We start from the raw sequence: 22,548 nt of genomic DNA, 5'->3' as shown, positions 1-22,548 counted from the left end.
ACAGATGTGAAGATTTCCGGCGGTTACTTCTTTTGTCCGCGAACACCGTTGCTGAGACACAGTGCTCCAGCCCCGCGAGAGTCATCTCATTTGCACGATCGCGGCGATGCCGAGCGGTGTCAACTACGCTCAAGCCCCCGCAGTCTAATTAAAGACTCTCGGTGACGTCGACACCGCTGCGGATCAACTCGATATCCCGTCTGCTGGTTGAAAGGAGAGCTCGGGCTTTTTATCCGCAGAGCGACCGGTTCGCGATGAGCGATTGGAGTATTTAAAGTTTCCTTCAGGAAACAATCTTGAGACGAGCGAGGGGGAAACGAAGCACGGTGCCGTTCTCCTGGGGGGCCCGGCGAAATTAAACTATTAAAATGAAAAAAAAACACCACGGTCTTTGTGGAATTGAAATAACACATGATGTCATCGTGCAGGAAGTAGAAATACTTTTTGTCAATATTACAACAAAACACAAATATACCGAAGCACGCCTTGCCGAAGTGTATTCCTGTGTGTTAAAATCAGTTGACTATGGGAGACAGCGGTGGCACGGGGGGGGGGGGTCTGTTCGTGTGAGTCGTGTGCGGGCAAAGACATTTTGATCTCCAGACTGTGACGCTACTATCGCTGATTATAATTGCCCGGGTTCCGGGCTGTGTGCTGATCGAGGCGTGACGTCACTCGGCGCTGTCAGGGCGACGCGCGGCGCAGTGCGGTGCGGCAGTGACGGAGTCCGAGTGTCCCTGTTGTCTTCTCGCAATTTCTGGAGGAGCAATTGGGGACAGATCCACGCTGAGGGGACGAAAGAAGGAACCGTGCCGGCTGTTGACCCTTCTTCGGGTGTGCAGGAAGGAGAGGGCTGCGCAGCCGAAGCGTCGTTTCTTCTTGCGGCTCTTTAGCGTGGAATTGACCTTAAACGTACAGTATTCTTTCTCAGCCATCGCACGCTGACGCGCGTCCGAGCTCGATCCGCTGTTTAATCGTGCACCGTCCCTACCCAGCCTCTTCAGAAGTCATGTGCTCTGTGTGCCTTTGTTAAACGGCCGAGCGCCTGTGTCGAGAGTTTAAAGCGCTTCTGCGGTCGCTAGTTGAAACATAACCTGTAGCATTGCTGCGGCGCTCACCGGGGGAATTGTCGACAGCTTTCGATACGGAAAGCTTCACTTCCAGACCGGCTCCAGGCACCCTTGCTGAAGTTCATTAAATTAAATACAAATATTGAACATATAAATCCTAATATATAAGTAGTTGCATGCAAAGTTGACATATTAAGATGGGAGGTTGTGTTGTGTGTGAGCTCCTGCACAGCAGCCGACTCGGGGTTGGGTTGTGTCCCTGTGGAGGATGCGTGAGGCTGCCCGGTACCAGAGACGATCACAGCAGATTGCGTGAAGTCGCCTGGGCTCTGGAGCTGCCCGGACTTGTCTTGTCTTCTGAACATGTGGCGTGTGTAAAAGGTGACACCACCGATTTGCACCGATATTGCAAAGCGGAAAAATCCTGCAGTGTGTTTCCGTGTTTGCTGGCGTCGTGTGTGTTTTCTCCCCGAGAAAGATTTTGCACCAGGAGGCTAAAATCGCCGTGTCGACGAACGTCGAGAGCGCAGATTTTTCTACGCAGAAAAAAAAAGTGTAATCGGACAGCTAACGAGATTTCCTGAGACATAATTGACAGCGATGAACATTAAAACCGGGGGAGGCTCAGAAGTCGGACTACTATTTTTATTTTTTGTGGCGACAGACTTTCTTTCTCCGAAGCCGAGTAGAGCAGCGACCGCATTCCAGAAACAAAACCCCCAGATCTTTCTCACCTCTTTGATCTCTCTCGGATCGCGGCGCACCGGCCTGACAACTGACAGGAAATTAAACTTCCTTTAAAGTTCCCACCCGAGTCAGAAAACGGTGCTTTGTTTTCAACATAATCGCAGATATTCAGCAATGCGAATTTGCTCATTGTTATCGTTAGCATAATGGATGGGCTATTTTAAAAACAATTTAGGATACACAACAGAAAAAAACAGTTCAAGGGTTCTTTTTGACGGTTATATTGTCTTATTTTATTGTATTTTTTCCCTAAATAATTCAGAACCTTGATTCCGAATGCAGCAGCCTAGTATAGACCACAGTATTTTTCTGTTTTAAAACGGCAAAAACAAGAGATTATGTAGGCTTCGAATATTAAGCACAGTCAGATTTAAAAAGACCTTGAGATTGGCTGACATAGAGGAGCGCTGAAAATAAACCACAGCGTTTTTTGGGGAAATTCTCTCGGCATCCTAACTCGCTAATCGCAGACGGACAGTGCGGATTTCTGACAGGACGGGTCTCGGACGACTTCTGCGCCCAGAGAGATCCCTCATACTGCACCTCTGCGTCCCGCGAGGTCTGTCACAGGGGCTCTTAATCGGCTCCAGCAGTAGCTGGATGTCTATTTCACTTTCCCCCGTGTCCCGCCATTCACAACCCAAAGTCAGCGGTCACTGCGCTTCAACACCGAGCGTCTCGAAAACTGGACTTCTCTCCGTCCCCTCTCGCATCGCTCAGTCACGGTAAAGATATTAAATCTTCTCCTACCTGCCGTGGTATCGCTGTCCTCGTCGTTAGAGAGAGAGAGAGGGGGAAAAAAAGTGCAGGAATGTGTTGTTCTTTCTTCTAGAAACCGGATGCTTTCTTCTCCCCTCGTTCTGCTTCAATCGAGCGGGCAGACGGACCCTCGGTCTTCGGAAAGTGAGCTTGCCGGTGTCGGCTTGCTCCAGTGACTTCGCTGGAGCCGCAGGTCTTTGCCTGCCGGCAAAATGAAATCGCGGTTCACTTTAACCCCCGGGATAAAGGGGGGGGTGGGGGGGAGAGAGCTTCACGTTTTGCTTTAAAAATTGAGATGGATTACGTCCTGACTGCGGAACCAATGGCCTCCTGCCCGCAATCCCTCTCGTGGAAACTGCGTGGAGTTGCCCGGTCTGCCGGCAGTGGCCCGGCCCCGGTGGGCGCAGACGGCGCTTGACCGCAGCCCTCTCCCCGGCACAGCCCCGCTCGTCCCGCGGTCCGTCCCGCCTCCCCCGCCGGCGCTCCGCCGCTCCCCGCCCGCAGAGCCGAGACGGGAGCTGTCCGCGCCCGACGGTGCTGAAGGCGCGACTGATCGTGTGCGCAGCCCCCCTAGTGCAGAGCAGTGGGCTGTGCGTGTTCTCACCCCAACCTCTCGCACAGCCACAAACCCTCCGACTTTTTTTATTTTGGTCGCCGGCACACCTGGTATCCTTTAAAACAACCCCCTAACGCTTGAAAAACTGCAGACGGGTGGGGGGAACCCGGGCTAGGGATTTAAGTGACCTTATAGGTGAGTTACCATTTTCCACCCGTCCGGAGAGGTTTTGATTGAAGCAGATCTGGAGCTGAGCTCGCTCTGGTTCCGTTAGCTCCTGGTGATTTGTAGAAATGTAGTTTCCGAAGAGACGCGATCCATTTGAAGTGCAAACCGGTTTTTACTGATGTCTGCGGGACGGGAAGCAGGTTGTTCAACCCCGTTAATCCGGACTGGATGCCGGATTCAAAGTTTGCTGCATTCCGCGCCGCAGCGCCTTGCGCTGAGTGGATTCCTCTCAGGGGTGGGGCGGCTCTGACACTATCGCCAGCCTCATCTTTTTAAACTTGATTGATTTCTGTGGACGGGAACCTTTATCTAGAGTAGGTGTTCAAGCGGGAGCTTGCGGGAGGCTGGGCGGCTCGGTGCGCGTTGAGAACAGCCTGTTCCGGTCCCGGTCCCGGGCTCTGTGTCCGCCTGTGTTCCGTCCTTCGGCTGAGACTCCAAACCCGGCAGCGGTGGCTGTTGTTCACCGTCTTTGCAAGTGGCTTTGAATAATGTCATCTACGCACTGGCAGTATTATCGGTGTTACTGTTTTTTTTTTGCACAAACGATGTTGGCCTGAGAATATACCCACTGACAGGGGGCGTGCCTGTAGCTGGTGCCCCTCTCTCAGTGTTAATGTACTGGAGTGTCCAGTCAGTGTGTCTGTATTAACCCCTCTCTCTCAGTGCAGTGTTAATGTACTGGAGTGTCCAGTCAGTGTGTCTGTATTAACCCCTCTCTCAGTGCAGTGTTAATGTACTGGAGTGTCCAGTCAGTGTGTCTGTATTAACCCCTCTCTCTCTCAGTGCAGTGTTAATGTACTGGAGTGTCCAGTCAGTGTGTCTGTATTAACCCCTCTCTCTCCGTGCAGTGTTAATGTACTGGAGTGTCCACTCAGTGTGTCTGTATTAAACCCTCTCTCTCAGTGCAGTGTTAATGTACTGGAGTGTCCAGTCAGTGTGTCTGTATTAAACCCTCTCTCTCAGTGCAGTGTTAATGTACTGGAGTGTCCAGTCAGTGTGTCTGTATTAACCCCTCTCTCAGTGCAGTGTTAATGTACTGGAGTGTCCAGTCAGTGTGTCTGTATTAAACTCCCTCTCTCTCAGTGCAGTGTTAATGTACTGGAGTGTCCAGTCAGTGTGTCTGTATTAAACCCTCTCTCTCAGTGCAGTGTTAATGTACTGGAGTGTCCAGTCAGTGTGTCTGTATTAAACCCTCTCTCTCAGTGCAGTGTTAATGTACTGGAGTGTCCAGTCAGTGTGTCTGTATTAACCCCTCTCTCAGTGCAGTGTTAATGTACTGGAGTGTCCAGTCAGTGTGTCTGTATTAACCCCTCTCTCAGTGCAGCGTTAATGTACTGGAGTGTCCAGTCAGTGTGTCTGTATTAACCCCTCTCTCAGTGCAGTGTTAATGTACTGGAGTGTCCAGTCAGTGTGTCTGTATTAATCCCTCTCTCAGTGCAGTGTTAATGTACTGGAGTGTCCAGTCAGTGTGTCTGTATTAAACCCTCTCTCTCTCAGTGCAGTGTTAATGTACTGGAGTGTCCAGTCAGTGTGTCTGTATTAAACCATCTCTCTCTCAGTGCAGTGTTAATGTACTGGAGTGTCCAGTAAGTGTGTCTGTATTAAACCCTCTCTCTCAGTGCAGTGTTAATGTACTGGAGTGTCCAGTCAGTGTGTCTGTATTAAACCCTCTCACTTTTCTCTTTGCACTCTGTTAATATTTTATAAGGACCCAGCCACACTCTCTATTAACCCTCTGTCTCGCTGTAAATATAAAGGAGACCAATAACAAGTGTTGTGGACAGTTATGTTTCTAAAACATTATTCACTACAGTTACAAGTTACTGTGTACGGGTTTCATTTTTAATATTAACCTTTACAATAGTGTCTGTGCAAAGAACTTTGATATTTTACACACTATCCGGTTGCAATGTATTTTTGAAATGAACACCACCAGCTGACTCAAAGCCTTCCCTAGCGTTTTCAGTTGTTACCACTACAGCTTAGTCTAGGTGAGAAGAAAACAAGTTTGTAATTTAGCAATCTTCAATTGACATAGATCCGAGTCTTCAGAATCATGCACACTCAGGAAAACACTATACCACAGCAGCCAATATGAAATGTTGTGGTAGTTAATTCGTCACAGTTCTGAAACAAATATAATTGGCAAAGTGTTCTTTGTCATTAATTTCTCGTTCCTTTATACACGTATATATCCATAGAGCTGAAAGGCGTCTTGTTGTTCTACAGCATATTGATTGTATCAGGATTGACTGTTCACTTACTGTAAGAGAAGAAGACTGAATGTTAACAGAGGCCATGGAGCTGCTACCGTGTAAAGAAATACAGAAACAGTTAGCAGAAAGAGTAGAATGATGAAAAGTGTCCAATACTTTTGCACGGTAGTGTATATTTCTTAGAAAAACAATTGTATTTTAACATGAAGCCATATCATTTGGAGAAAAGAGGTTACAGCATTTTGTCGATGGGGGGTTACCATAACATCGATCAGAAAAAACTAAGTGCTGATATCAAACATTTTTTACTCAAAAGCTTCTGCATATCAAATATTATTGGCATGTCACGGCTGTCCATAAGATGCTTAACAGTATGATTAAGGGGTAAACTGAACAATTGAACAATCCCAGCACTACAAGTCACGCTAAATCCACACCCAGTGGCAGTGACAACGAGAGAGGGAGACCAGCTTCGTAGAGCAGGTACTCGTTTCCAGAAAGTGTCCGTCAGTATGTCCCTGCTTATTGAGTACATGTGATCAGTTACTTTTTCAGAACTGGTTCTGCTTTCCACGTTAATGGAGCAGTATGCTTGTAACACAGTTACTGCTTTGATAATGTTGCATATGGTAGATCAGGGGTGTGCAGCCCAGGCCCTGGAGAGCCCCAGTGGAGTTATTATAGATCATTTGTTTAACGATCAGGAACACTTGTCTAAACAAATGATCAATTCTGCAAGGAATGTTTGAGTGAAGGAACACTGACCCGTGAAAGCTGAAGGATCTTGTTTTTTATCTAAATGATTGCTAAACTACTTAATGGATGTTGCCATCAATTTTATTGATGAGAATTCAATTTCTAAATAGATGGGATTTAGGATTTAAAAGCTACCTACAAAATGTGCTGAAATGAGGCTCCACAGGATCAAAGTTTACAACCCCTGTATTATATAACAAATGTAAAAAAACTCATACGTGACAAAACACACAAATTGAATTATTTTTTTATTGCTGCCTCATTAATATTAAGCAATTAAGGAATGCAAAAGTTTATAATTGCCATTGATTATTATCAATTCTGGATCTGAGTTGACTTCAAATATCCCAATCCGGAGTACAGTTTGCTCCTCGTTTTGGTCATGGAAGTGCAGAAATTCCAGGGACAGACAGCATAGGCATTGCAATGAGAAATGAAATCCCAACTGTAGATTTAATTGTATAGGAACTTGACTTTCCTTTTTAAGTTTGAATAATCAATTGCTGGTAACATCCGCTCAGCTCACTGCCACAGATCTGAAGCACACTACAAACTCTACGGCACAACAAGGGTCTGATGGTGGAGCCCTGCTTCTCTGAATGAGATCACTGGAAGCTCTCAGATGACCAGACAAGCCAAACCTTCATGGCAAACTGTTCATAATCCAGGTCACACCGAGCTCGAGCAAAACCACCAACACCGTCATTTCTGCAGCTCTGTCCGGAGTATCCCAGTCACAGGCAACTATTAGCAAAGCTCAGACTCAGACCTAGAGTCTGCATCTACATCAGTGGTCAGGACCTAGAGTCTGGATCTACATCAGTGGTTGATACATAGAGTCTGGATCTACATCAGTGGTCAGTACCTAGAGTCTGGATCTACATCAGTGGTCGATACATAGAGTCTGGATCTACATCAGTGGTCAGTACCTAAAGTCTGCATCTACATCAGTGGTCAGTACCTAGAGTCTGGATCTACATCAGTGGTCGATCCATAGAGTCTGGATCTACATCAGTGGTCAGTACCTAGAGTCTGGATCTAAATCACTGGTCAATACCTAGAGTCTGGATCTATGTCAGTGATCAATACATAGAGTCTGGATCTACATCAGTGGTCAGTACCTAGAGTCTGGATCTACGTCAGTGATCGACACCTAGAGGCTGGATCTAATTCACCTGACCTGTGACCTTTATCATTTGAACCATCTGGTGGAGAAGGACACACTTAGATGTGCTGCTCTGGCTCGTGCTCCTGGACTCACCCCTGTCACACGAGGAGCTGCGCTGTGCCTGATGGGACAGTCAGCACTGACTGGAGGAGCGGTGCGTCTCTCGCTGCAGTCTGCAGGAGCCTAGCCTGAATCACACCCTTTCCCCCAGGGAGGCTCTGCGATCTCTGGGCTCTGTCTTGAAGGAATTTCAGTTGTGGCCAGTCACGCGACACACAAACCGTTATTATAACTATACAGCCTGTCTCCTGTGTGTGATATAATCACTGCCCGTGACTCAGTGTTTTAAGCCTCACAAATCTTACAGCGGTACAGATCCTTGTCAAAACCCTTCAGAGATGGGAAAGCAGCAGAGTGGTAAAAAGGAAACAATCCAGTGAGGGTGGAGGGGGGCTTGTGGTTCTTTTTTTTGGGAGGGGCGTCACATGACGGCACACACCCTGGAACGGGACTTCCTGTGAGCAGGCACTTCCTGGCTGTATCCCTCGTCTCCCAGCGACGCGTCTGAGCTCCGAGCCAGGGGGCCCTCCCTGAAACACACACAGCACAGAGGTGTCCGTCCTTCTCACCGGTCCTGCAAGCAGCCATCAGTGAGACATCCACATTCTTCTTCTAACCGTGCAAGGAGCTGAGCAACAGCACCCCCTGGGGGGCGGGGGGATAAACTGTTGAAATGTCTTATTCTTTCTGAAGAGGATTTCAATGTTGGAGAGTCAGCTGGAAGTTAAGCTGTTGTTGAAAGTGACAGGTAAATAAAAATGACTTTGCTCATTTGCCCCAAATGTAAATTAAAAAGCTATCTTTTAATAATTGCTACCCAGTTTAGACCCTCCTCCTTCTGGACTAAGGGCCTAGCGTTTAGTGTGGCTTTTGGGACATGTCTAAGTTCCATTATCTCAAACATGGTGACATTCTTACCCATTCACCTCTGCAGTTTTCAGCTTCAAGGTCTCGTACAAGTGTTCACCTGTAGGGGAGAACAGGTTTAGTGAAACTGCCTGTCTTCTGATAAGGAGTCACAGTGTTCATTGTACTACTATAATATCAATGATTTCCTTTAAAATGCAGTTGCTTTGCAGAGTTGTGTGGATTGTGTGAATTAATTGTGCCTCCTAATACAACTTGCAGACGTTTGCAGATCACAGAAATGACGGAACACTCCTGCCTGGAGCATCCCAGTCAGTGATAGAGGATGACGTGACCCAGGCTTGAACCAGTAACCCCTGGATCAACGAACGCCAATACTGGCTGATCCACCTGCAGTCCATGATTTTTAAAGCCTCTGTGATTGCAGCTTTGAATGTCTTTTGAAGCCTGGATTTGTGATTGATGCTGGGATGTTGTTTTGTTGTAGTCCAGCCTCTACAGTTACTGCAGTAACCACACTCACTGCACTGCGGGGGGCCCAGGGTGTCTTTCAGCTGGTTCTGGTACCGATGGTCTGGCTGCAGGTAGGTGTTGTTCAGGTTCCTGTAACAGAGTAAGGGAAAAGGCAACTGATCATATGTAGGGGTACATGAACCTGCATTTACATAAAGCAGCATTGTCACAGCAAGGTGTATGTGTCGGTAACAAAGAATCAGAACTAGTGGATTTCCTTCACTGGACAGTAGAGAAAACTCATGACAAGTCCTGTCTTTCAGTATTCAGACTCTCACATTTCTAAAGTAATTCCAGATTACAGGCAGGATAGAAGTGTGAAATGTCGATTAGAGCTCCGAACTCCTGACCTGCTGCTATTGTTATCTATGGCAGGCTTCTTGATTCAGCCCCATTCCTCTATATGCGCAAGAACCCAGTTAAGCAAAAAGCAATCAGGCGCTCCGAGCACCTGCGCTTCTTCGGTCCGGATTCTGTGACAATATTCCAGTCAGTTCCCTTGACAACAGTCAAGTGCTAGCTGTGAGCCAACACGTCCACACTGGACAGGGTTCAGGGAAGGGCCCTGGGCAGTGTCGTTGGTACACAGCCTTTGATGGGAATACGACATGCAGGTTCTGAGAAAAGCTGTACAGATGAAACACAGCCACTGCCCTTCAAGGTCCTCATTAGAATACTTAATTGGCTTTCTCCTTTATTCATGCAGTGAAGATGGATTTCCAGTTCATTAGTGCTCTTTCAGCGCTTGATGAACTTGAAAGCCATTTTCTGTGTCTCCCCCTGCAGATGCAGAATCCACAGGTCTGCAGTGACAGGGCTCATATAATTAGAAAATATCACCCTATCTAATCCTCCTCTAGTTTAGGGAAAAAATTAGTGGGATGGGTTAAATTATCATGTTGCCCTGAAAATCCCAATAATGGCAGCTTAAGTTCCGTGTGACTTGTGTTGTTTTAGTTCCAGTCAAACCATGCGGTAAGACGAAGGGTTAACCACATTTCCAGAACAGCGTTTTCATCTCCGAGCGAGTGCCACTGTCGCAGCTCAGAAAGAGTTTAAACTATAGTTGCTGGAGGCTGCCAGATCCAGGGATTGGAGGATTGAACTGCCCACGTTGCAGTGTGGGGCCCGGGGTCGAGCTGCATGCCCTCTGGGGTCCCCTCCTGCAGCAGCACACAGCTGGCAGAGGCCCCGGGTTCTCTTGGCATTCCAGGAGACAGCACCCCTGGGCGCCCCGTGTCTGCAGGCGTTTGCAGTGATGCCAGTGGGAGAGGTGCCCCTCCTGCAGTTAGGGCCACCTCTCCTGAGTGTCTATCAATTAGTGGCTCCTTAGGGTGTGTTGGAGGAGCGCGATCCTGCAGGAGAGCCAGGTCTTAAAACTCACTGGGTGAGTATGTAATCAAAGACGTCCTGCTGATTAGAACACTTAGCTTCTTTTGGCCAAAACGTCTGTACAGCACTTGCGGCTGCACATGTGAAGCTACAGAAGCGAGGGTTTCCTACGCTGAGAGACTTCTCCTGTTTGTGTACTGCTAGTCCCACCTTGACTGCAGCACTGTGTACTATGTCAATGCAGTTTTTTCTGTCTGTGATGTTACTTAAGTAATTAACTAACAATACAGATTGTTCCAAGCGCTCAATGGCCAGAACTTTTGTACTTATACATGAGCTTTATTAATGGGGGATGGAGGTTCGGGTGGGATAACAGTGACAATCAGTGTGTCAATCACACACAGCCTCGCTCCATCGCCATCATTATGAAATTAGCTCTAGACAGTATATGGCACGCAAACCCCTCCCTTCGCATTCGTCTCAAGCATGCCTGCTCTGTCCCATCTCCACCTCAGTCTGAATGGGCCAGGAGCTGCTCATCACCCAAGCGGGTTTAGACACTGTAATGACCAAGTACTCCAAACACTCACAAAGCGCTCCATTCTTGGATGTTGTTGTCCCTAGTGGCTTTTAGTCTGTTGCGCGGGCTGAAGTCATTTTATCAGCCCCTTCTAATGTGCAGGAATGTTCATTTTGACCTGGACTGTCGTGATTCTCTGCCTTCAGTGGGACTGATCTGAGAGCTGTAGCCGAGAGTGGGGGGGGCTCGGTGTGTGAGGGCGAGGGGTGTGTGCAGGGAAACGAACGTGCCTGTTGGTCTCGGTGGCCACCGTCTGGTAACTGGGTTCGCCTGCGGGCTGGTCACTCAGCTCGGTTTCGGACTCCGTGACGACGGTCAGAGTGTCGCTCTCCGCCTCCTCTCGCCCCAGCCTCTCCTCTCCATTCAGCTCCGGGGCAGGGTCAGGCACAGGGGCTGTGGGACCTCAAATCCAGGAGCAAACCAGCACTTTGGCTTTTAATATTAAGATTATTAAGATCACTTTATTAGCCCTATACAACTTCCTGTATTAGGAATTTCTTTTCGCATACCCCAGCTTGCTCTCCATGAGACACACAGACAGGGAGAGAAGCTGGGGGTCAGAGCGCAGGGTCAGCCATTTATACGGCGCCCCTAGAGCAGCTGGGGTGAAGGGCCTTGCTCAGGGGCCCAGCGAAGTAGTATTCCTCTGCCGGCCGTGGGATACAAACCGGCAACCTTCCAGCCACAGGCGCAGATCCTGAGCCCCAGAGCCACTGCAGGGTTCATGTACTGTAGCAGATCGGATGCTCATGCAGTTCATGGAAAAAACAAGCTGGACCTTCTCTTCTTAACATTTTTGCTCAGCTTGTAATAATACATGAATGGCATCTGTGGGGCTCTAGGGATGACAGAAGGAAGTCTGGGGCTATAGAGGCTGAGAGTGACCTGTCCTTTGTACATACATTGGAAAAGAACCATTCGTTTAAAAAACACTTCCCAGCAGCCATATCACCCTGCAGCTCACAGCTGGCAGCCCGCAGCTGGAGCTCAGCAGGTGTGAGTCTGGTCAGTACCTGGATGGGAGACCTTCTGGGAAAGCTCAGGTTGCTGCTGGAAGAGGTGTTAGTGGGGCCAGTAAGGGGCGCTCATCCTGCAGTCTGTGTGCGTCCTAATGCCCCAGTATAGTGATGGGGCATTTATCGAAAAGAGTAGGGGTGTTACCCTGGTGTCCTGGCCTTTACCAATCATGAACTCCTAATAATCCCTGTCTCTGAACTGGCTTCATCACTCTGTTCTCCCCACTGAGAGCTGGTGTGTGGGGAGTTGACTGGCGCATCATCCAGGTGGGGCTGCACACTGGGGGTGGTGATGGAGGGGATCCCCATGACCTGTAAAGTGCTTTGATTTGAGTGTCCAGAAAAGCGCTATATAAGTGTAATGAATGACTATTTTTTAATATAACTTTTATAACATATAACTTTTGTAAACTCGCCTTTCTCTGGCTACTGTAATCTGATATGTTCCGCCCTGAGAAGGTCCTGGCCTGTCTGCATCACCCCTGTTGAATTATTATGAAATGAAAACCATCAGATGTCTCCAGAGAGCACATTCTGGTTTCTGACGTTGCTCAGGATGTTATGACAAACTGCACAGCAGAACGAGCTCAATCGAGCAGCGCAGAACCTTAATGCCAACAGAGACGTGGTGTTAGCAGGGACGGTTTTCTGACACATCGCTCGAGAGACCTTCACACCGGATGGGAGGGCCGTCCTTACCAGGGTGTAGGCCAGCTGCACCGAGCTGCTCCGGAGGCTCCTCTCTGGGCTTGAGGCTGGACTCCAGCTCCTGGATGTCATGGCCTGCTCCTGCCTGGTGGTGATCCAGGGGGAAGGGCTGAGGGCCCTTGACATGAGCCATCCTGCAGGGGAGGATGGGATAGTAAAACGGAGTTCCGAACAGCTTAGTTCTGCGTGATGCACGTTTTCACCTTTATCAAGGCCTTCAGGGAACTGCCTTAGTTTACTACCTGACAGGACGTCAGGCTAGCCAAGCTACGGCCATGGTAAATTGCTTCTGAAAAGGTGAAAGGGAGGTGTCATGTCAGGACACATCAACAGTGCTGCACCTGCTTCCTCCTCACACTTCCTAACAGTCTTTTTATAACTTTGCGGAGTGCAGAAAACTTTGCAGGATGCTGGCAAAAAATCTTGTATCTCATTCCCCATTGTTATTAATTCTTTATTTTAAAGGCTAGGCAATTAAGTTCCGAATTTTGGATTGTGGCTCATCACCAGCATGGTAAATAACCAGAACAGAAACTGAAGACGAGAGTACAAACGTGACGGAAACGTTTCCAAATTAGAAAGGAAATAGATTATTTATAATCTGTCATTCCTAGCCTGTACTGTACATATAAAAATGCTTCACACAAAGGAGGGGACCCTTGGAGGAACTTGGGGTGAACACCCCTCTTATAAACGGTGTCTTGGGGATCTTTAATGACCAAGCAGTCAGGAGACTGCAGGGTCCCCCCCTCCTACAGCACAGTGTTCCCCATCGCTATGCTGGGGCTTTAGATAGATTGGCCAATCTGGTCCCGGAGGAACAGCGCCACCTACTGGTCCCCACCACCACTTACAGCAGTATCTTGGTTGTCCTCGGTGGTGTCTCTCCAGTTCTAGTTGTGACCCAGCCCAGTCTTGTTGAGAGTCTAAGATTAGTCTGGAGTAAAGCTAGGTAAAGCTAGGTAAAGCTATGTAAAGCAGGAGTAAAGCTAAAGTAAAGCTGGAGTAAAGCTGGAGTAGTTACTCAGCCCTTACCGCAGAGCTGGCTTTCTCAGGATTAGCCCGTCATAGGTGTTCAGGCCTGTCCGAGACATCGGCTTGCCTCCCCGGACGAGCTGCTGCAAAGGCAAGAGACAGGGGGGTCACCCAAGAGTCTCGGGGTGCGAACAGGGGCGTCTTCAGCCCATTTGAAGCTCGGGAATCGAGCACCAACCCCCCCGTGAGCCTGTCCTGGAGCGCAGGACACCAGACCAGCCTAAAGACAGGGGAGGGGGCGAGCCCAGCTCCACTGCCATGTCCCTCGGCCCGCCTGCTGTAAAAGCTACGGATAATCGTATGCGTGTGGCCCCCTACAGTGTGCCAGGCAAGCGTGTGGCCCTCTCCAGCTTCACACTCTTCACGGCCTCCTCTTGCCTGCTGGGATCCTGGTCAAAGGGCAGCTCTCCAGACGTTGGAGATGGGCGGTGTGTGACCTCGTAGTCACCCCACACAGCGCTATTCAGCTGAACGCCAACAGCTTGTTACCCCCAAGGAGCCGCTGGAGTTGGCTACTGGGCGAGGGTGCCTTTCTCCTGAAATCAGATGAGAAATTCCCTGCCTAGGCTCTTCGGGGAATTTGGCTGGAGAGCAGAAGCGCGTTGCCATTGCCTGCCGGCTCGTGTTTGGGAAACGATCGGGCAGGACTCACGGGGGGCCCGGTGGGGACAATCCCCCCGCCGTGCGAGAAGCGGCTCCGCAGCGACAGCTTGTACTGGATGGCGTCGGCCAGCTTGTTCACGATGCGCTCCTGCGCGGCGGGCGGCCAGTCCTGCGAAACACACCGGGTTCCGCGTCAGTACCAGCGGACTGCACCAGGGGGCGCTGTCACTCTTACAGCAGCACCAAAACAAAAAGTAAGAGCTGTTGGCAGAGATCTGCGCTTAAATTCTGCAGAAAATAACTTCACACACGGGTATGTAATACATTCTTTTCAGGCATGGATTTCTTTGGGATTGTAAACATGAAATAACCATTTGGGAGGGATCTCATCCTTAATCCCAGAGAGCCCCAGTACAGTTATTCTTATAGTAGGTAACCCCAAAACACTTGATTTTTAAAGATTATGAACACTTGGTCGATTAACCAAGTATTGGTTCAGAACACAGGTCCTGGAGGGCTTAAGAATATTCTGATTTTTATTCCAGGTGATCTGATGATAAAATGACTTCATTGAAGGCCTCTTGTTTGACCAGAGCTGATGATCTCAGTGCTGCCTTTAAGACCTGCTGGACTCGAGCTCTCCAGGACCAAGGCTGTCTCTACCGGCGCTTCTGACCCCCCTATCTCTCCCCAGACAGACACGCTGAGCTAATGACATCTTGTATCGCCTGCACCCGGCAAGGGTAGAGAAACGTCAGAAGTGCCAGCGGGTGGCTGGAGTGGCTCCGGGATCAGGAGCTGGAGGACGGACAGAGAGTGGTGTTGCTGTCAGAGCGGGCTGGACGCACAGCAGGAAGAGAAGAGTGTCGCAGGTCCGGCTGGAGCAGGACGAACACCCAGGAGGAGGAGGAGGAGCTCCTTCAGGCCCGTGAGACAGGTCTGTGCCCGAGCCCTGCCCAGCCCCTTGTCTGGCAGTGGTGGAGGAAGACAGGAGTGAATAATGGTGGGACTGGGCTCATCAGTGCTGGCTGAACGAGAGGAGTCCTTGCCTGGCACCTGGACAGCAGCGCCAGCGCTTGCTTGTAGTGGACAGTGGCCTTCTCTGGGTCGCCCTGGTGAAACCTGGCAGCTCCCAGCCCCTCACTGGCCTGCCACTGACCCTGGCAGTCGCCTGCGGACAGCAACAGAGAGGGAGTCAGGCTGTCTGCTGTGTAGAGCTGTGTAGAGCAATATCTCCTCTGAGCAATACAATGATAAGCCTCAAATGTGTTGTTCCTTGTATGCCTACAATAAAGCTTGTCTGCTCTGATCGTAGAGGGGAATGCTGAACCCTGTGTCTTGAGAGAGAGGAAGAGATCACCTGGGAAACAACACTCCCTGCTATGGCTGAACTGAACTGGCGCTGTACTTTCCAACCTGACCCCCAGAATGTTATACACCACAAAAATGACCAGGGCCATTCATAATGACAGAGTCTGCTAGCAGAATCTGTATGCTTCTGTACCCACATAGTGGTAGGAGCTGTGAACTCCTGCTGAATTCACATGCTAAACTCTCACCTTCACTCCTGCTTGAGCACAGATGCTTCTCCCTCCCTGTACTGAACTCCCATCTCCTGTACTAAACTCCCCGATAAGAAAGGAATGTTTGAGGTGCTTTCTGAGTCCTGGAGATTGTTGAGAAGGCTACCTCAAAGGGTGCAGAGAAAAGTATATATAAGCTGTGTAGAGCCATATCCCCTCTGAGCAATACAATGTGTTGCTCCTTGTATGCCTACAATAAAGCTTGGCTTGACGAACGGACACTTCAGGCTCGAATCTCTTGGTTTCTACAATAATAATAAGGAAAAGGAGTGTTTAGCATGAATTTTAGGTTTATGGCTTAGTGGTTAGTAACCTGCAGTCCCAATTTCTCAGGCGGGTTATTAACTCTCGGTAACAAATTCATTGCCTTTCTAGAATAAATTCACAAATTTCGAATTAAGCACAAAATTGTGAAAGTACTGTGAGTCGCCATGCTCTTGCAAACTCGCATTCAAGCCCCCTCGAATTGTGATGTGAAGCGGCCCTTCCTGCTCACTAGTCACTGTACTGACTAATGTACTGTGATGTACGAGTGAAAAAGTGCAGGTTGTGCAGCAGACACTTCACCGCAGAAATGTTCCGATGTGAGCCACATGCAGAGTTGAATTTGTCTGCAAATCGGGCGCAATATTCATATCAGATTAAAAGAGCTGTATTTACAAGCCTGCTTGCTTGCAGTGCAATAGGGCCACTTCACCTCACCGGAAGTTTTGGTGCCTCATTCTAAACTGCAGAACATGGTGCTGCACATACCTGAAATTTGTGTCTATTTTGTGATGTAAATTGGGGGTTTTACAAATTACTGTGTACGCTGTACTTTTATGGTGGTTTGAAATGCACTTGTCGATGCTGATTCTTTCTATAAAAATAGCGTTTCAGTTCCCCTCGAAGATGTACAAGAGCAGTAACGGCACGACTTGCTGGTTGGCTGTCCGGTCGTGAGCCATCGGACACACCTGTGTCCTTGAAGGCCTGCAGGGCGTGCAGGTAGCACTCCCCAGCCTCTTCGTGCTCTCCCAGCTGGCTGAGGGCGAAGGCCAGGTTACTGAAACACTGGCCCTGGGCACTGCGATTGCCCAGCGAGCCTGGCAGAGAGAGATGAGAGAGAGAGAGAGAGCATCATCATCATCATCATGGTGCATCATCCAGGTGGGGCCTACCCCACTACCTGTAAAGCGCTTTGAGGGGAATGTCCAGGAAGGGACTGTAGAAGTGTAAGCAATTATTATTATGATTACATCCTGCAAGTCATGGTGAAAGGGGGCTTACCCGCTGTTACACTGCCCCCACCAAATGGGAATTATTGAAATGCTCTCATGTAAATCTAACTTGCACACTTCACCATGCTTTATGAGAATCTTCCACCATTTTGGGTTTCCCAAAGGCCTTAGATCAACAAGCAACTATCATGCAAACAAGCCAGGGATCTTCTCTGCTCGTATGGAACCGCTGTCATGATCTGATGTGCAGGGGGCCCTGTCTTAGCGTAAGAGCAGTGTTCTTTTCTAAAGCGTTCTTCCTGTGATGTCGCTGCTGAAAGTGGGCAGAGGAGGAGGCGGGCATGCTGGGAGCCTGGCAGGAGGGTGCCGGGGGGTGCCCACCGTGCAGAGATGCCGCCTGCCGGTGGTACTCCAGCGCCTGCGGGTACTCGCCCAGCGCGTTGTGGACGGCGCCCAGGTTCTGCAGCACCACCGCCCGCCTGCGCGGCTCGGCGCCGGCCAGGGGCAGCGCCCTCTCGAAGCATGCTGCCGCCTCCGGGAACCGCTTCAGCTGGGAGAAGGCCAGCCCCACGTCGTTGTACAGGTCCCCTGGAGCGCCGGACAGCCGCGAGGGAGATTCCCGGGAAAAGAAATCCGAGGTTAGCGCTACGGAATCCCCAGGAGATAAGATGCTCCTGTAGGCCGCACACCTACACAACACACAGTGGGTATAGCTCCAGGCTCGTTATTTCACCCGCTATCAGAAAGCAAGGCCGCAGAAGCCCAGAGACTGTCCCAGAGTTAGGGCACAAGTGTCGGGCTGACAGTCCCAGACAAACAAATCCCCGATTAGCGTCAACTGCACCCATAACTACCCGTGAATACCTTGCATTTTGATGTAAAAATGACTCCCAATTACAGACGTAAAACCCGAATGTCAAAGAGAAGCAAACCCAGTGCTGTATGATTCAAGAGTGTGTTTATAATCTTGTTTAAAAAAAGAAACGGGGTGTTTCTCAGAAAGAGTAGTGGTGTTACCCCGGTGCCCTGGCAAAATTTCCCCCTGGCCTTTACCCATCATGGCCTCCTAATAATCCCCATCTCTGAACTGGCTTCATCACTCTGCTCTCCTCCCCACTGAGAGCTGGTGTGTGGGGCTGCACACTGGTGGTGGTGGAGGGGATCCCCATGACCTGTAATGCCTTGAGGGGCGTGTTCAGAAAAGCACTATAGAAGTGTAAGGAATTATTATTATTATTATTATCAAGGTGATAAAGAAGCCAGAGGGCCTGTTTCAGAAGACTCGTCTTGAGGTGGCACCACTATGAAACGCATTGTCCCTCCCTTCGGCTGGCTGGGTTGGGCTCGGGCATGTCTCTGCGCGTGGGCAGGTCCAGGCGTCCCTCTCGCCCTCGGCTGAGTGTGGGAGCCGTTATTGGAGAGCCCAGCCAGCTGCCCATTCCAAGTGGCACGCGTATATAACAGAAGACAGGTTCCATTCATGAACCGCAGCATCGGAAGAGCTGGCCTTTGGAAGAGAGTGCAAGGGTGAACGAGCTGCCGTGTTTTGGCGCGGCACACCTGCGGAGCTCTGAGAAACCCGCAACCCCTCTTCCCCAGGGCGTCCCCAAGGGCGCTCACCCCGTTTCCGCTGGTCCTGGACGCTCTCGCCCAGCTCCCAGCAGCCGCGCAGCGCGGTCAGGACGTCCTCCTCGCTGAAGGCCCGGCTCTGCAGCATGTAGCTCCCGGCCTCCTGCAGCGCGGCGGCGGCCGACTCCGGCCGGCCCGCCGCCCTGTAGCTCCGGCCCGCTTGCTGGAAACCCCGAGCCGCCTCTGCCCAGTCCTGCGGAGCCGGGAGAGAGCAGACGGACACGCTGGGCGGGTCTCGGATCGATGAACCCGCCGCACCCAAGCGGACAGATCGCGCCGAATGGCCTCTGTGAGGTTTCTCGCGTTCTGGGCCGGCTGTGCGCTCCGAGACCGGCACGCTGCCTCCCCTGATCTTCACTGCGCTCAGGCGCGGTTCAGGTGTCAACGCAAATGTCCAGGATTAACACAGTTTCGACTCCTACAACCCACTCAAGTGCGATATGTTTAGTGATGTGTCAGAAATGTTACGTGCTGTTATGTGTTATACTGTACATGTGCAATAGAGTGATGTGCAATGTTTTTCTTGTTTTTTGTAATAGAATAATGTGCAATGCTTTTTTTTTTGTTTGCATTCTATTTAAATGTACAGGAGTGCTGGGTGTCCATAAAAAATCCCTCAGGGGACAATAAAATCTTATCTCATCTGTTATTAAACTTCCCTGCGGCTTCTAAATCCTGCTGCCCAGGAGGCCTATTTGGTGTGGCGGAGCAGGAGAGGCACAAGCAGGTGGTACTGGTTCCGTGCAGCAGTCCCGCGTCTTGGCCTGGGACTCTGATCCTCTGACCTAAGGCGGGAGCCAGAGGTGGCACCTCACTGGCGGTGGCAGTAACTCCTCATCTTTTCTTTAAGGGCAGAGTGAAGGCAGGGAGCGATGGGGCAATAAGACCTGCTCCCCTCTGGGCCACGAAAATGAACTAACTACACATTCGGGGCTGAAAACCGGAGAAGTACTTCTGTACACAAAAGGTTGTGGGTGGCTACAGCAAACTACCCAATCATGCTGCTGGGATCACTTAACTTCCCCCCCACCTATGAGATAAAATTTGAGAACTCCACTTTTGGGAACCCCAACAGCTCCCATTGTCCATCAATGCACTACAGGACACCCTGGACAACCCAACGAGAGGAACCCCTCCTTGCTTGCACCCCTTGTGGGGTGCTGGTGTGGTCTAAGCTCTGACCTCACTGTGCAGGCAGCAGCCGGCGAGCTTCATCCAGGCGTCGGCCTCGCTGAGCTCCTCGCCCTCCTGCTCCTGGTACAACCGCGCGGCCTGACCGTAGTGCTCGGCGGCCTGGCCGGCCTCCCCCAGGGCCTCGTGGGCCGCCCCCAGGTTGAAGTGCAGGTCGGCCCGCCGGGACCCCCCCTCGGCGGGCGGGCCGCGCCGCAGGAACTCCAGCCCCTTCCGCGCCTTGCCGGCTTCCACGTAGGCGGCGCCCAGGTTGAAGGCGCAGGCCCTGTGCGCGCGGCTGTCCTTGCACTGTGGGCACAAGAGACCGGCATCAGCTGGGCTGACCACCTCAGCTCCATTCCTGCTGGACCAGGGGGAGCTGGCGGCTGGAGCTACTATATAGAACTGGAGCTCTGCCACCCTGCAGCCCCCAGCTAGCAGCCCCCTGGAGCTCAGCAGGTGTGAGCCTGGCTAATACATGGATGGGAGACTTCTGGGAAAGCTAAGGCTGCTGCTGGAAGAGGTGTTAGTGGGGCCAGTAGGGGGCGCTCACCCTGAGGTCTGTGTGGGTCCTAATGCCCCTGTATAGTGACGGGGACACTGTACTGTAAAAAAGGCGCCGTCCTTCAGGTGAGACCTAAAACCAAGGTCCTAACCCTCTGTGGTCATTAACAATCCCAGGGCATTTCTTGAAAAGACTAGGGGTGTTACCCTGGTGTCCTGGTCAAATTTCCCCCTGGCCTTTACCAGTCATGGCCTCCTAATAATCCCCATCTCTGAACTGGCTTCATCACCCTGGTTTCCTCCCCACTGACAGCTGGTGTGTGGGGAGCGGACTGGCGCATCATCCAGGTGGGGCTGCACACTGGTGGTGATGGAGAAGATCCTCATTACCTGCAATGCTTTGAGTGGAGTGTCCAGAAAAGCACCATATAGTTGTAATATAGTTCTCCTGATGTCTGCCTGTTGTGTTTGCTGGTGGCTTAAAAGTACTGTTATCATAACCTGCAATATTAAAATAGGCACAGGGCCCTTCTGCGGTTATGCCCGGTTCCCCCAAAGTACTTCCATATCTGCGGTCCAAATGTCTGTATCAGGCTCCTCATGATGCACAAGGCTATGTTCCCCGAAGAGGATGTGTTTGTTGCCTGAAAGTGTGTTTGTGCCTGCTCTATTTTGTGCCTGGTGTTTTGTCACGGATGTTATCAGATGGATAACATGCCCAGGTGCTGGCGGTCGAACTGCGTGAGGCTGCTGCAACCCACCCACCTGCAGGGAGGCCAGGAAAGCCTTTTTGAAGCAGGCCAGCGCCTCAGGTCTGTCGCCCCGGAGCAAGGCCTGGTGTCCAGCGGCGGTCAGCTCCTCGATCTCTGCCCGGGCCTTTGAGAGCTCAGCTCCCCCGCTACCCCTCTCTGACTGGGCCCTGCCTTTTTTCCTGTGGCCCCTGGGATCATGATCAGCTGAGCATGAGGCCTGGGGGGCCACTGTCACCTCATCTGACGCCATTAGACCGGGGCCAGGCCACGCCGTGACGTCAAGGCCCAGTTACGGTGAGTCACCATCTAGCACCAGAAACACAGAGCGACATTTCACACAAGCAGACACAAGGGACACTAACACCGACAGGGTGCTTGTAAAACCCAAACAGAGACAGTATACTGCATCTTAACATGATGTAGCCCTCCTGAGACACAGGGTTCATCTGCTTTTTTTCATCTGTATAGAGAAAAACAGGAGAACAAATACAAGGCACAAATATTTAGCCATGTATTTCTAGCCTAGAGTATATCAGGAAGGCAGCGAGGTAAATATAGCTCATAAGAGTTTTCTCATCAGTGTATTTTCTGGAATCTTACAAACGAAAAGGCAAATCTCAGCTGTGAATGTACATTTCAGATACAGGTGGTGAGACACTGCGGTATAGTGGTGAGTGCTCTATACCAGCCTTTAATATTGTAACGCATACGGCCTCCATTGCTTGTGAGAGCCGGCTTACCAGCGCGGTGACGTCACCGCCCCTCCCTGTGAATAGCAGGGACCGGGAGATCTCCTTTTGGCTCAACAGGCTGGGTCCCTCTTGAGTGACGCCAGAGGCCCGGGTTCGAGTCCCCGACGGTGGGTATGCGCCCCGACCTGAGGCGGCAGCGGCGAGGGCGCATACCCACGTGAACCCCGTAGCGTTGCAATAAGAAGTATTAAAACTATCATGTAGGGATGTAAATTTCGCGGCCGCTCCTGTCCTGTTTAGTTGCCAGGCAGAGGTGTCTTTAAAGACACTACAAGAGCTGGTAGCCAAAGAGAACAACCTGTATTTCCTGCACTTCTCTGGCTAGTTAGGAATCGCTCTCCTGCGACGAATTGCATTACTTAACTCAGCCCATTGTACTGTACTCACAGAAGTCCCCCCTTCTCTTTCCAGGTTGATTAGTAGAGAGTTTTTTGACGTCTTTATCGAGCTCGGTTTGTATCATTTCGTGACGCTCTGACCGCAGCCTGGGCTCCGTGTTGTTGCACGGGTGTATCGATTTCCGCGTGCTCGGTTTACCTCCGTTGCCACAGCAACCAGTTCGCTCACAAGCCCGCAAGAGCCGCCGGGCCGGGAGCAAGGCGGGCGGCCACCTTGGATTATAAAATACGCTCCAAAGGGAGCAGCTTCGCAGCTCGGGTCCTGGTTTCGTACAGAAAACACTCCCTTCCGAAAGCGGTGAAAATGCGAGCCGTGTGTTCTCGAA

At 50.6% G+C, this 22,548-nt stretch overlaps 1 protein-coding gene across 1 annotated transcript; it reads right to left on the bottom strand.

Annotated features, from left to right (window-relative positions):
* Window positions 1-6,562: 6,562 nt before the first annotated feature.
* Window positions 6,563-22,352, bottom strand: ttc24 (tetratricopeptide repeat domain 24). The gene is made up of 14 exons (XM_088905160.1): window positions 22,212-22,352; window positions 21,086-21,378; window positions 19,829-20,125; window positions 18,638-18,839; window positions 17,399-17,605; window positions 16,754-16,882; window positions 15,264-15,385; window positions 14,264-14,383; window positions 13,612-13,694; window positions 12,568-12,710; window positions 11,083-11,254; window positions 8,951-9,030; window positions 8,479-8,527; window positions 6,563-8,090 (listed from the first exon to the last, which is right to left on the bottom strand). Exons 2-14 carry the CDS (start codon window positions 21,320-21,322, stop codon window positions 7,982-7,984), a joined length of 1,950 nt encoding a protein of 649 aa, XP_088761286.1. The 5' UTR covers window positions 21,323-21,378; window positions 22,212-22,352; the 3' UTR covers window positions 6,563-7,981.
* Window positions 22,353-22,548: the final 196 nt, after the last annotated feature.

Source organism: Atractosteus spatula, chromosome 25, assembly GCF_055471065.1.
Source record: "Atractosteus spatula isolate fAtrSpa1 chromosome 25, fAtrSpa1.hap1, whole genome shotgun sequence".
NCBI lineage: Eukaryota > Metazoa > Chordata > Actinopteri > Semionotiformes > Lepisosteidae > Atractosteus > Atractosteus spatula.
Note: the sequence above shows the minus strand (reverse complement) of the source record. Positions and strands in the feature narration are given on the sequence as shown.